Genomic DNA, 14,694 nt, shown 5'->3' with positions numbered 1-14,694 from the left:
CCAGAGTCTGTCAAGACTGGCCCGTACGGGCAGGGGTACCTTTACCTTTACCTTTACCTAATGAATGTTAGAATGACGTTGGACAGAAATTAAGTGGTTACCAGCTGTAATGTAAAGGTTGAGCAATAAGTTAAAATAAGTTACAATAAGGATTTGCTGAGTTAAGAATGTGAATTGGAATACAAAAGGGAGAGGTGAGAGGAGGTCTGGGAAACAAGGAAATGGAAATAAGTAATGGGAATTATATTTGTTTGCTTTTTTTTTAATTGTGTATTTCTGTATTTTTGTTATTTCTTGTGCATTTTTTGTTTTTTGTTGGCTTTTTGTATTAAATTGGTAATTCTAATAAAAATAAAAAAAAATGAAGCAAAAATGCCACTACACTAAGGGGCAGCGCTTAGGGGCGGCCATGGTTGTGCCCCCACAGGAAGGGGAAACAGCTGCACTTGGCATTCTGCTGCCTGGGCAGAAGCTGCTGAGCCAAGCCAGGGAGAAGGAAGAGAAAAGCGATCCTAGAATCATAAGAGTTGCAGAGTCGGAAGGGACGCCCGAGGGTCATCTAGTCCGACCTCTTGCAATGCAGGAATCTCAACTGAAGCATCCGTGACAGATGGCCACCCAACGGCTCCTTAAAAGTCCACCACTTCCCAGAGGAGCAAGTTCTACTGTTGAACGGCTTTTACCGCCAGAAAGTTCTTCCTGGTATTTAGTCGGAATCTCCTTTCTTGTAACTTGAAGCCATGGGTTCGAGTCCTACCCTCCAGAGCAGGAGAAAACAAGCTTGTTCCCTCTTCCATGTGACAGCCCTTGAAGATGTCTTTCCTGTCTCCTCTCGGTCTCCTCTTTCCCAGGCGAAGCATAACCAGCTCCTTCAACCATTCCTCATCAGGCTTGGTTTCCAGACCCTTCATCCTCTTGGCTGCCCTCCTCTGCACACATTCCAGCTTGTCAACATCCTTCTTAAATTGTGGTGCCCAGAACAGGACACAGTGTTCCAGGTGGGATATGACCAAGGCAGAATAGGGCGAGACTATGACTTCCCTGTTTTAAGACAGCATCTTAAAAAGCAGAGACCTCACCTTGCCAACAAAGGTCCGTATAGTCAAAGCTATGGTTTTCCCAGTAGTGATGTATGGAAGTGAGAGCTGGACCATAAAGAAAGCTGATCGCCGGAGAATGGATGCTTTTGAATTCTGGTGCTGGAGGAGACTCTTGAGAGTCCCATGGACTGCAAGAAGCTCAAACCTCTCCATTCTGAAGGAAATCAGCCCTGAGTGCTCACTGGAAGGACAGATTGTGAAGCTGAGGCTCCAAGACATTGGCCACCTCATGAGAAGAGAAGACTCCCTGGAAAAGACCCTGATGCTGGGAAAGATGGAGGGCACAAGGAGAAGGGGTGACAGAGGATGAGATGGTGGGACAGTGTTCTCAAAGCTACCAGCATGAGGGAGGCAGTGGAGGACAGGAGTGCCTGGCATGCTCTGGTCCAGGGGGTCACGAAGAGTCGGACACGACTAAACAACAACAAATGGCTTCCCTTGATCTGGACAGTAGACTTCTGTGGATGCAACCTAGAATAGCATTGGCCTTTTTCGCTGCTGCATCACACGGTTGACTCATGTTCAGCTTGTGGTCCACCAAGACACCCAGATCTTTTTCACATGTCCAGCTAGTAAACCAGGCGTCCCCCATCCTATATCTGCGCATCTGGTTCTTCCTCCTAAGTGCAGATCCTGACACTGCTCCCTGCATTTGCCCCCTTCTCCCAGCTACGCTGACGTAGTGGCCTCCCCAACCCCATTTGCAGGAGGAAAGAGCCAGCCCCCTTGCTGCCCCTCTCCTCCTCTAAGCGCTGCCCTGGTCCCGGAGACAGGAGGCCCCACAGACGGGCTGCTCGGTGGTGAGGATGCAGCTGGAACGGGAAGTGTGCTGTTCCTGGAGACATGAGCGGCCAGGAAATGAGGGGGAAGGCAGAGCCCTGGAGCACCAGAAGGACGTGGGCACCAGGGGGGTCGCCAAAACGTCGGTATCTTTCCTTGTGTACAGGAAAGCAAAGGGTACAATCGGAATATCGAAAGCAAGTGAAAACCCAAAGAGCAGGAAGCCCAGCCCCAGAAGACCACCCAAAGGGGGTCCTCTGCTCCAACCTTCTGTTCTCACGGTGGTCAAGAGGTGCCCACTATGGGAACCCCACAAGCAGCATCTGAGCACCAGAAGCCCCTCCCTTCCATTTCTGCCTCTCGCCATGGAGGGCAGAGCAGAGCCGGTCATCACCCTCTCCTCCTCCTCCTCCTCCTCCATGAATTTGCCCAGTCCAAAGCCACTCAAGTTGGTGGCCATGACTGCCTCCTGTGGGAGGGAGTTCCGCAGGTTAACATTGCTCGCTCTTTGTTTGTTGTGGGGGAGGAAGGGAAAGGAGATTGTGAGCCACTTTGAGACTCCTTACTGTAGTGATAAAGTGGGATATCAAATCCAAACTCTTCTTCTTTGATCTGTCTGGAATCCTCCAACACTCACTGAATAGCCACAAGTTCCAGCATTATAAAGGAGGGAACAAAAGTTTTCTCTAGCCAGTTTCTTAGGCCACTTTACGGACTTTGATCATGCTGTTCCTTACTCGGCTTTTCTCTGCATTGAGAATTTACAATTGCCGGAAGCTTTCCTCAAACAGAGAAAAGATATGATAGCCGTCTTCAAGAATCTGAGTGTTGGTCTGACCTTTAAAGCCCTAAATGGCTCCTTATGCCTTGGCCCAGTATACCTGAAGGAGCATCTCCACCCCCATCGTTCTGCCCGGACACTGAGGTCCAGCTCTGAGGGCCTTCTGGCGGTTCGTTCACTGTGAGAAGCGAGGCCACAGGGAACCAGGCAGAGGGCCTTCTCGGTAGTGGCACCCACCCTGTGGAACGCCCTCCTGTCAGATGTCAAGGAAATAAACAACTATCTGACTTTTAGAAGACATCTGAAGGCAGCCCTGCTTAGGGAAGTTTTTAATGACTGATGTTTTAATGTATTTTTAATCTTTTGTTGGAAGCTGCCCAGAGTGGCTGGGAAAACCCAGCGAGATGGGCGGGCTATAAATAATAAATTTATTATTATTGTTATTATTATTACAACACATTGGATGAAGCAGGCTTGTTTTCTCCTGCTCTGGGGGGCAGGACTTGAACCCATGGCTTCAAGTTACAAGAAAGGAGATTCCGACTCAATACCAGGAAGAACTTTCTGACGGTAAGAGCCGTTTTGACAGGGGAAAGGTCTTCCTCCGGAGGTGGTGGGCTCTCCTTCCTTGGAGGTTCTTAAGCACAGGTTGGAGGGCCGCCTGCCAGGAATGCATTAGCTGAGATACCCGCCGTGCGGGGGGTTGACCGTTAATGCCCCCCCCCAACTCTACCATTCTCAGATTCTATGAAGCAGGGATGTCTTGGGCAGACCTCTGAGGTGTCAGGCCAGGGGCAGCCAGGCAGGGCCTCTCCTGGAGTGTCACAGAATCATAGCATTGCAGGGTCGGAAGGGGCCCAAGGGTCATCTAATCCAACCCCCCCAGGAATGGAGGAACCAGAGCTGAGAATCAGAGTGCAGGTTGCTGGCTGGCGAGCGTCACACCAAGGGGGGAACTCTTTCGCCGCCAGGAGCACAGAGTTCAAGGAGAGAGATGCAGATATGGGAAATCAGCTGGAGGGAGAAGAGACCTCAGTGCCCTTCTTCCTCCTCCTCCTCCTCCTCTTCCGCTGCCCTTGTTTTGGGGAGCAGCCGCAGGCCGAAGGATCTCAGCGTTTCTATTGAATCCCCCAACTATTAACTGGAACCCGATCGATGTTCAGGGCCGTTTTTTCTCCCACGGAGATTGCCATGGCAACAGAGGCAGGAGTGGGCTGGCGGCCCCAAACCGGGAGGCACCTGAGAACGGGGCTCGGGGCAGGGAGACGCCCGGGGCACATGGAATAGGGGAGGAGGAGGAAGAGGCCAGCTGTGGCCGGATCAGGTCCCAGGAGGCCCACGGAGCCCAGATACCAGTTCTCACTGCGGGCAGCCAGGTGCCCCCCAAGAGAGGCCCCCCAGGAGGACCCAAAAGCAAGAGGAACAGAGCACGCCCCCCCCCCCCCGTTTCCAGCCGGTGGCGTTCAGAGCGCAGTGAGCCAGCTGGCCAGGAGCCTCAGAAATCCTTGTTCTTCTCCATCTAAGTCTCATTTAAGTGTGCTGGGCCCGGGGGTAACCCAAGCAACGCGGTCCAGGTCTGGTCCCAAATCCAAGGGTCCCGCGAGGAGTCAGTCCGACGGGGCCAAGGCAGGAAACCAGGCAAGGACAGGTACAGGATCTCAGGCAGGTTCTGGCATACAGCGGTGTTGCTCCCGCAACCTGGGGCAGGGTCCAGCAGCCTTTTATCTTTGTCGGGGTAACGGCCGGTCCTGATCCCCCGGCGACTCACCTCCCTGTCTCGCCCGAAGGCGAGCACTCCTCCTGCGAGTACTCAGGTCTCTCCTTCTCTCAGACCTCAGCCTCTGCAGCTTGGGAGACGTCGGTGGGTTACTAGACCCAGAGGCCGCCTCAGCCTCTCCTGACCCAACCGGTAGTGGAGCAGCTGTAAGCGATGGCCCAGCTGGAGGCAACGAGGTCATCCCCGCATCTGGAGCCAGGGCAGGATCAGGCCCCTGACTTGGCCCAGCTGGTGCTTGTTGCAGGGGAACCTGTGCAGACTGAGACTCTTCAGAATCAGGCCCCAGACTTGGTTCAGATGCCGCCTGAGGCAAAGGATCTGGTGCAGACTGAGACTCCTCCAGTTCCGGGTCCGAGCCCGAGTCCCAGACCATCACATTAAGGGTATTTAATGTCTCTGGGCAGCAAATTCCATGGGGTTATGTTCGTCCACACCGGGGGGGGGGGGTCACGAAGAGCAGCCCCAAAAGCGCTGCCTCTGAGAGTTGCTCCTGCTGGCGCTCCCCCCCCCCCGGAGAGGAACTTCTTCCTACCTCACACCCACGCAGGCTGCAATTCTGTCTGGCGCTGAGCTTCAGTGCCATCCCCATCGATGAGCCCTGGCATCGAGGGCAGGCTGGCGGAAACAGCTCCAGGCTCCTTTTTTTGGGGGGGGGGTGGCCGTTTTCCAGCACACCCCCTTTCATCTGACTGTGGGTAAAGCAAGGAGCAAGGAAGAGCCCCTGCCCCCCCGTTCCATCAGCTCAGCCTCCACGGAGCACCCAGGCCAGAGAGGAGGAGGACAGTTTCAGGGGCTCCATCTAACACAAACAAGCCCCCCTCGCCCGCCCAGCTGGCAGCATCTCAGCTCGGGGGGGGGCACTCTCTCTGGACAGGTCCCTGCAGAGTCTCCCCTGCGCCACAACTTGGCCACTCGCTCCCCTTCCTAACCTGCCTCATCCCGTCCCAAGAGAGACAGATCCTGCACGGAAGAAGGAGCAAGACTGGTTTCAAGAGCAGGCGGGTACCGAGGGAAGGTGGCAGCGGCGGCAGCAAGCGCAGAGGGGCAAAAAGGAGGTGTTAATCAAACAGAGAGGAAGCTGCTGTGTCGCCAGATGTTTCTGTCCACGCAGCATCGTCGGCTCCCTCTGCCAGGTGGGGTATCCCTGGAGAGGAGCCTCAGCCGCTCGGCGGGTCCGTTGCCGGAGAGGAGTGTCCGCAGCTGGGCACGACTGTGGCTGGGAGGGTGGCAGAGCCGCTCCTCGGACCCTCCCTGGCTGCAAGGGGCCCCTGCCCGGCACACCCACATCTGTGGGCATTGGCCAGGGTGAAGACCTGGGAGAGGGGGTGGCGCCAGACCCCTTCCTAAGAGTGCCTGACACACAGACACTAGCGCAAGCCTTTGCCCTTATCAGACGGGAGCCCTGCCAGGGAGTGGGTGAGAGAGGGGCCACTTTTGCCCTAGCCGGGCTCAACACCACAGGACGTGCCCTTGCCAGGAGCAAGGGCACCGGACCCACAGACCTGGGGGCCAGAGGCAAGGCTGGCAAGGGGGTGGCAGCTGCTCTCGGGCACTCAATTCCACTTCGCACGTCACACGACACCAAATTGCAACTTTCAGACAGCAAGGGAGAGAGAAAAGAACTACAGCCGCACCTTGGAAGTCAAACGGAATCTGTTCCGGAGGTCCATTCAACTTCCAAAACGTTCAGAAACCAAAGCTCAGCTTCTGAATGGCTGCAGGAGCCACACCGGACGTTTGGCTTCTGAAAATCATTTGAAAACCAGAACAGTCACTTCTGGGTTTCGAGCGTTCGGGAGGCAAGGCGTTTGAGATCCAAGGTACTGCTGTACGGGTTTGCTCCTGCGCTCCATCAAGGCTTCCTTGGGAGAGTCAGGCCACAAGGGAAAGGGCCGCCATTGACCCTTCAGGCAGTGACAGCTTGGCTCCTGCTCCATGCAAAGGAGACCCCCCCCCCTGCACCCTAGAGAGAGGGGCTGGCTGGGGGCAGCTGCACAGGCAGGTTTTTCCTCAAGGAGCCCACATGGTGGCAAACGTTGGCACGACGGAACCCAAACTGTTCTGCAGGGAATGGGCATGCAGAGACACGCACGGTCCTCCCTCCCGCTGAGCTTGGAATCCCATAGAATCACAGAACGGTGGAGTCTGAAGGGACCCCAAAGTGCAACGGCAGCCCCCTTGACATACCCCAGACCCCAAGACCAAAAGGAGCTTTCCACAAGGAGAATGAAGAGCGCAGATCTGCAAAGAGCCTCCTGCTTTGCACAATTCCTTTATTTATTTGCAGGGTTTATTCTTCAAATCTGAAGGCAGCCCTCTTTAGGGAAGCTTCTAATATCTGGTGAATTATTGTATTTTAACTTATTGCACTGACCGTGGCAAAGTTTCTTTCGGGGGTTGCAAGGAACAAAGACCATCGCGCTCTAGACATAGCAAAATGACTACCTCGGTCTCTTTCGTCAGTTGTTTGGTTGCTTTAACTGTACAGTCACACCTCATGTTACGTCCGCTTCATGTTACGTTCTTTCAGGTTACGTCCCGTGGTGACCCAGAAGTACCAGAAAGGGTTACTTCCGGGTTTCGCCACTCGCGCATGTGCAGAAGCGCAAAATGACGTCACATGCATGCACAAAAGCTGTAAATCACAACCCGCACATGCGCGCCGCTGTGGGTTGTGTTCTTTCCATGTTGCAAACGGGCCTCCGGAACGGATCCCGCTCACAACCAGAGGTACCACTGTATCTTGTTTTGAAACTGTTTTGCGGGTCTATGGACCGCAATAAAGATATCTGATTTGCATTTGCATTGTAATATTTTGCTGGAAGCTGCCCAGAGTGGCTGGGGAAACCCAGCCAGATGGGCGGGGTATAAATCATCATCTGCTCTGGCTTGATGCACGAAGGAGACTGAACCCCTAAGACCAAACCCACGACACCCACCCCGGCTGAGTCTGACACTGCAACCTGACACTGACAAACGCACCGAACACACATTCCTGCACCAACACCCCCCCTTGCCCCCAGAGTAATTTGCCGAGAGAAGGCCTGCAGGAGAGAGAGGGACGCCCCCCAACACACACCCCAGCGACGAGGGTCTCACCTGCGAGCAGAAAGGTGATAAGGCAAGTTTCCTTGGGCATGTAGAGCTTGAGGCGGGAGCCGCTGAACACGTACTCCACCACAGCTTCCGAGCGGCCGGCCCGCTGCAGGAAGGGCAGAAACTGCTTGGCCTTCTGGGTGTCCTGCAGGGAGAGAGAAGAAGAGGGGGGGCCCTCAGCAGACGTCCGGCACAGGCCCCCCACAGGGCCAAGACCCCCAGCCCTGCGCTCCTGCTTTGCCAGAAGCATGGCGGGTGACAGGCTCTGGCGTGCCTAGTTGCCCGAAGGCACTGGATCCCTGGATACTGGCTCAGCACCAGATGGGATCCCTTTGGGGCAGACCAGGAGCAGCGGCACAAGGGGGTCTCCGGGCTCTGCCGACCCCCCACAGGAGCTGCAGGCAGAAGAGGAAGAGCCCAGCCAACCGGGCTGTCTAGATCAGCTTGGCCTGCGCCAGTTGCTCTCCAGGGCTTCCAGGGACCCTTCTGCATGCCAAGCAGCTGTTCCCCCGCAGCTCAGAAGCCACGGCTCTTCCTCAGGAAGGCCCAGGAAGGCTTTCTTGGGGGGCATGGGGACCACCTCGCTTTCCACAGAAACCTCTCCCCCCTCCCCACACAAATAGGCATGCTTCCTTGCATGCAGGGCCAGGTTTTAACTGCTTCCGCAGCTCCTAGCAACAAGTTCCGAAGGCTGTAAGGAGCTGCCCTTAAGGGAGGGAACAGAGAGTTCAACGAAGGAACGTAGAAGCATAGAATTGTAGGGCCAGGGGGGACCCCAGGGGTTCTCTAGTCCAACCCTTCAAGGCAGGAAGCACAGCTGAATCACAGCGCCCCAGCCCCCCGCTCCAGGGCCTGGCAAGGCCTGATCTGTCGTGGCACCAAGGGAGGCTGCCTTTGCCAGCCCACCCAGAGGCCCAAGAAGGAGAAGAGGGGCAAAGAGGCAGAGGGAACGTTCTATCCTATGTGGCGGACTTGTAAAAGGGTAAAAGAGTACTGGGAAATAATTCATAATGAATTCGTTTAATTCTTTTTCTTTCTTTTTGTAATCTTTAAACTCTTAATAAATATTATTTTTTTTAAAAAAGGAATTAATTCATAATGAAATAAAAAAAAGTTTAAAAGTACATTTCCAAACAAACAAGAGTCCCTTTTGGTAGGGATAATTCAGACAGAAATTGCCAGATGTCAGAAAAGGTTATTTATGTATGCCACTACTGCGGCCCGTGTTTTCTTAGCCCCCAAATGGAAGAAGAATGGCAACTTAAACTGATGGAATATGCGCAGTTTGCAGACTTAACATATAGAATAAGAGAACAAGAACATATGTTTAAAGAAGATTGGAAAACTTTTATTGAAATATATGGGAAATAATTGCGTACACCTGAAAACGTTGGCAGCCTTAAGATAAATTCAACAGTGCAAGTAAGTTTTGATGGATATAATAATGGAATAGTGAATGGTATAGTTTTTGTAAAATATGCAGGGATTTATGATACGTATAATGAACCATGGAAAGAGAAGAAGGGAAGTAATTGATATTTTAAGGATGTTTAAACGAGTATTTTAAATTGTAAAACAAAAAATTCAATAATAAACACACACACACACAGTATGAGTAGGAAAACAAGAGCACCCCAAAATCGGGGCCACTGCGTCTGGGTCTGGGCTGGGACTTGGAAAGGCCTCATCCAGCCTGGCTCTGCGCACTGGCTGGCTTGGGGACTTAAGGATAAACTGCAGCTCGAACTCTGCAGCCTGGACTGTTTCCCCACAAAGATGGAGAGTCACCAGCGGCTGATTTATCCCCCCCCCAATGTGTGTGTGTGTGTGAGAGAGAGCGATGGGGGGGGGGGGGCCAGAGCGGCTCAGCTCCACAGCCAGCCAGGTGGCCTTTTCTTTTGCTCTCGCCGTAATTGAGAAAAATGAACTGCGCAGGGGCAGCCAAGGAGGAGAAACTTGCTGCAGCCAAGGAAACTTTGCCGAACGCCTGCCTCCCGCTCACCCCAGAGCTGCCTGACTAGACTAGCAAAGCGTGGGGGGGGGGCAGGCGGCAAAGCCATCGATTGCCCGCCTCTCTCCAGCAGCTGAGGCCGGGCACTGAAGAGGAGCAGCAGGAGGAGGAGGAGAAGGCAGCCGCTGGGCTGGCTGGCAGGGAGGCCAAGATTCGATGGGGAGAGGGGGGAGGAGGAGGAACCACGGGGGAGCCTGCAGGATCAGGCCCATGGCCCATCTAGTCCAGATGCCCCCAAGGGAAACCTGCAAGCAGGATCTGAGTGCCAGAGCAATGGTCCCCTCCTGTGGTTTTCAGCAACTGGCTTCCAACTGGGGAGGCAGGGCAGAGCCATCCTTGAATGGAGCCATCGAGGAGGAGGAGGAGGAGGAATCATAGAATCCTAGAGTTGGAAGAGACCACAAGGGCCATGGAGTCCAACCCCCTGCCAAGCAGGAAACACCATCAGAGCACTCCTGACATATGGTTGTCAAGCCTCTGCTTAAAGACCTCCAAAGAAGGAGACTCCACCACACTCCTTGGCAGCAAATTCCACTGTCAAACAGCTCTTACTGTCAGGAAGTTCTTCCTAATGTTTAGGTGGAATCTTCTTTCTTGTAGTTTGGAACCATTGCTCCGTGTCCGCTTCTCTGGAGCAGCAGAAAACAACCTTTCTCCCTCCTCTATGTGACATCCTTTTGTATATTGGAACATGGCTATCATATCACCCCTTAACCTCCTCTTCTCCAGGCTAAACATGCCCAGCTCCCTTAGCCGTTCCTCATAAGGCATCCTTTCCAGGCCTTTGACCATTTTGGTTGCCCTCCTCTGGACACGTTCCAGTTTGTCCGTGTCCTTCTTGAACTGTGGTGCCCAGAACTGGACACAGTACTCCAGGTGAGGTCTGACCAGAGCAGAATACAGTGGCACTATTACTTCCCTTGATCTAGATGCTATACTCCTATTGATGCAGCCCAGAATTCCATTGGCTTTTTTAGCTGCCGCGTCACACTGTTGGCTCATGTCAAGGAGGAAGAAGGCAAGCCTGGAGGATGGGATGATCTTTCTTAAGGGGACATTTCTTGAGATCCAGGGAGGGGCCAGACTATATTTTTTTTTGGGGGGGGGGGTATTTGCCCCACAAATAACCCGGAGATGTATTTTACAGTATTTTTCGCTCCATACGACACACTTTTTTCCTCTTAAAATCTAAGGGGAAATGTCCTTGCATCTTTTGGAGCGAATGTGTGGTCCCTGGGGCTGGGGGGGGGGGGACCCGCCGCACTCTGGAGGCTTCGGGTTGTCTTCACTGAAGGCGAAGGCAATGTGGGAGAGGGGGAGCTGCGCAGCGCCCCTTCAGCGAAGCGGGAGGAGAAATGGAAGGGGCTCTGTTTCTTCTGCTGCTTCGCTGAAGGGGCGCTGAGCAGAGAGAGGGAGAATTTTTTTTCTTGTTCTCCCCCTCTAAAACAAGGTGCGTCCTAAGGTTGGGTACGACCTATAGAGCGAACAATACGGTAAATAGAAACACACATTCTACTCATGTCAAAACACACTGGTTCCCAGACTACCTGCAGGCTGGATTTAGAAGGTGATTGGGCCAGATCCAGCCCCCGGGCCTTAGGTTGCCTACCCATGGACTATATCAGGGGTCACCAATCTAAGGCCCATGGCTCGCGGAGGTCATTTGACCGGCCCACGAGCCCCTCCTGAACCGAGCTGCCTGCACACACTAAACCGGCGCAGTGCAGTGCAGGGACTCACTTCTGAGGTGCCAAAAATCGTGTCTGCGCATACACAGGCACCGAAAATCGTGGGCACACATGCACAGAAGCCGAAAATTGTGGGGGTGGGCGCGATCCGGCCCATGGAGGGATCTCCGCAGGACTGATACGGCCCAGGCAAGATAAACCTTGCCAACCCCTGGGCTATATGGACAAGCTGGGAGGTGGGCAGAGGAGGGCAAACCAGAGAATGCAGGGTCTGGAAACCAGGCCTGATGAGGAAGGGTTGAAGGAGCTGGGCTTGTTTAGCCTGGATAAGGAGAGGCTAATAAGAGCTCTGATACCATCACCAGATAGCTCAAGGGCTGCCACATGGAAAATGGAGCACATTTATTTTTTCCTGCTCTGGAGGGCACGGCCTGAACCTGTGGATTCAAATGAAAAGGATGGAGATTCAGACTAAACATCAGGAAGAACCTTCTGACGGTTTATATCTGTTTGACAGTAGAACGGAGCTGGCAAACTCTCCTTTTTTGCAGGTTTTCAAGCAGAGGTTGGGTGGCCGTCCGCCATGGATGCTGTAGGTGAGATTCCTGCATAGCCGGGGGTTGGACTAGATGACCCCTGGGGTACCAGCCCTATGATTCTTCGACTCAGATTCCCGGCCGAGAAGGAGAGAGCAAGACGGAGAAAAGCCGGGGACAGCTGCTATTATTTCAAAACCTCCCCAGTGTTAATTATCTCTGAATGGAAAGGAAATTATGCATAAATAGAATGGAGAAAAATAGAATCATAACTCTACTTTTATGTGAAGCGTTGCCAATTATGCAAAATTATGCAAGGACTTTGTGGAAGGACAGCCAGGCGGGTGCGGAGAACGAGCTCCCCCCCCCCCCAACCCCGTCACTCCGCGATTGTGGCTCTCGCAAGCCCCATAATGGGACGCAGCGCTGGAAGCGGGAAGGGAAGCGGACGCAGATTTGTCTTACATGACTTAAATTATTTAGTAAATTACTCCTGAGCAGGATTACATGCCTTGGAGGGGAGAGGGATCAGCCAAGACAGGCAGCGGAAGGAGAAGGTGGAGGCGAAGGATAGCAGTCCAGGGTTTCTCTTGCAAGCCTCGGGGGCTCAACCCCTGATTTTTTTTGGGGGGGCAGCGACATTGATAGGGCTCAGAGGCGCCCTCCCTCTTTCTCTCTTCCTGGCAGGTGGCGCAAACGTGCTCAGCTGCAAGGCGGCGTCAGGTGACAACGCGGCGCATTTAATCAGATGCCTCCAGGCACCGGCCAGAATTAGATCACTTGCCCGCCGCGCAGGTTTCGAACCGCTTAGCCACAGCCGCCTCATCTGCACAGCCAAGCTGCTCAAATGCAATCAAGGTGCCTTAATGAGGAGGCGCAGGAGACCAGGAGGGGGGCGGGGGGGCAGAGGCGGCTTCCGCAGCTCCGTCGCCAGCTCTGCGGCCTGGCAGGCTCCGCTCAGAGAATCCTTTCAGCGGAGGGCACGGGGCCCAGAGAGGAGGGTTGCCCACCCTTTCGGCTCGCCGCTCTGGTCACCTGCCCGCTGGTCACCTTCCCCAAGGGCCTGGGAGGAGGTGGGGATGCCAGGGCTGAGCCAGGGCTGCCAGGGATCCTGCCTGGCAAAGGCTCAGAGCGGCAGAGGCAGGAGTGTCTTGGCCCGGGCGGCACCATCTGCGGCTGCAAGCGAGGGCACGCCTGGCACAGAAAGCAAAAGGCGAAATGAATCCAACTCTGTGCGCCGATGAGAAGGAGATAAGGCAGGGCTGCTGGATCAGGCCCAGGGCCCGTCTCGTCCACCATCCTGTTCTCACAGTCGCCAGCCAGGTGCCCGTTCTGCCCACCTGAGATTCTCAGCCGCTGGGATTCAGAGGCCTAATCTCTCTGGCCCCCCTGGCTGGCAGCCGTCGATAGCCCTCTCCTTCTCCATGAAATTGTCTGATTCTCTTTTAGAGCCATCCAGGCTGGTCGCTGTCACTGCCTCTTGTGGGAAGGAGTTCCACAGGTTAACTCTGCACTGCACAAAGAAGTTCTTTCTTTTCTCTGTCTTGAATCCAGCGTCGTTGGACGTCCCAGGGTTACGAGAGAGGAAGGAACCCCTCTCTCCACTTTCTCCAGCCCAGGCAGTTTCTATCACGTTGCCTCTTCCTCGCCTCATCTCTAAACTGCAAAGTCCCAAACCCTGGGACCTTTATTCACAGGGCAGTCCCACCCCCACCCCCCCACCCCGATCAATTGGGGTGTCCTTTCTTGAATCTTTTCCAACTCAGCAATATTCCTTTCAAGGCGAGTCAACCGGCATGGGATTCCAGAGCCTTTTCTAAGGGTGCCATGATATTGGCGGTTTTATTTCCAATTCTCTTCCTGATGCTCCCCAGCGTGGAATTTGCCTTTTCCCAACTGCAGCACCTTCACGGAGCTATCTGCTGCAATCGCCAGGTGTCGTCCCTGGTGGTCAGTGCCACCGAGCGTATATGTGAAATTAAGGTTTATTTTTTTTGCTCCAGCACGCATCACTTCACAAGGATTTACTGCCCATCCACTCTGTTTGGAAAGGTCCTCTTGGCAGCCCTTGGCAATCTCTTTTTGTTCCAACAACCTACAACGATCCACTGTCATCAGCAAACCTGGTCACCTCCCTGCTCCTCACTCTAGATCCTATAGGAACAAGCCAAAAAGCGCAGGGCCAACCAGTAATCCTCTCCCTTTCGAGAACCTCCTGCTCTCTGCTCCCGGAAGCTTTGCCCATTTCTTTCGTAAAATGATTTTAATTTGATTTTTAAAAATATGAACTTACAACGAAGTCAATTAAAAACCCGTATGAAGAGATTTCTCTGAATCACAAGGCTCCCCCCCCCCTCCAGTCCAGGGGTCGTCATGTCAATAATTATAACTGCATATCAATCCTTTATCCCCATCTAAATTGTCCATAGTTTTTGTCACTTTACAAGTGTGATTAAAATCCTGTTTACAATGGTCTCCTAATTATAATTTTCCCCCATTCTCTTTTTAATGTTCCTGTCTTCTTGAGCTTCCTGGTGGATTTGGCCATTTCATCAGAGTCCATCAACTTGGTTTGCCATTCTTCCCTGGTTGGGAGCGTTTCTTCCTTCCATCTCTGGGATAATAACATCCATGCGGCTGTTGCCACATACATGCAAAGACGCGTTGCCCATCCCTGACCCGCAAGAGGCTCTCTTCCTCTCTTTCCTCGACTTTCTCGGGAGCCTGTCGCAAGGCTGCTTGCGAAACTTCCAAGGACGCTGTGGCAACCAGACCCCCCTATTGCCAGGGCGTCCAGCTCCCCCAAGGATGCTGATCTCGGCAGCCCAAGTCCAGAAGCAACGCAAATGTCCCCACGGAGCCCTGGCTGGATCTGGAAGGGCAGTTTTGCTCCTGAGGGCCTGAATTTCCAGCTGCATGGAGAAA

General features: G+C 53.7%; 2 protein-coding genes across 2 annotated transcripts in view; one reads left to right on the top strand and one right to left on the bottom strand.

Annotated features, from left to right (window-relative positions):
- GCC1 (GRIP and coiled-coil domain containing 1) overlaps positions 1 to 14,694 on the top strand; it is a 325,404-nt gene that overhangs the window by 124,144 nt on the left and 186,566 nt on the right. The gene's annotated exons all lie outside the window — the stretch shown is intronic.
- SND1 (staphylococcal nuclease and tudor domain containing 1) overlaps positions 1 to 14,694 on the bottom strand; it is a 242,053-nt gene that overhangs the window by 94,800 nt on the left and 132,559 nt on the right. Inside the window, exon 15 of the mRNA XM_079992359.1 lies at positions 7,538 to 7,679. Coding sequence (XP_079848485.1) covers positions 7,538 to 7,679 — 142 coding nt within the window. The remainder of the gene's footprint in view (positions 1 to 7,537; positions 7,680 to 14,694) is intronic.

The sequence above is a fragment of the Podarcis cretensis genome (assembly GCF_951804945.1).
Source record: "Podarcis cretensis genome assembly, chromosome: 10".
Classification (NCBI taxonomy): domain Eukaryota; kingdom Metazoa; phylum Chordata; class Lepidosauria; order Squamata; family Lacertidae; genus Podarcis; species Podarcis cretensis.
The sequence above is the reverse complement of the archived record's forward strand: the minus strand, read 5'-3'. Positions and strand labels throughout refer to the sequence as shown.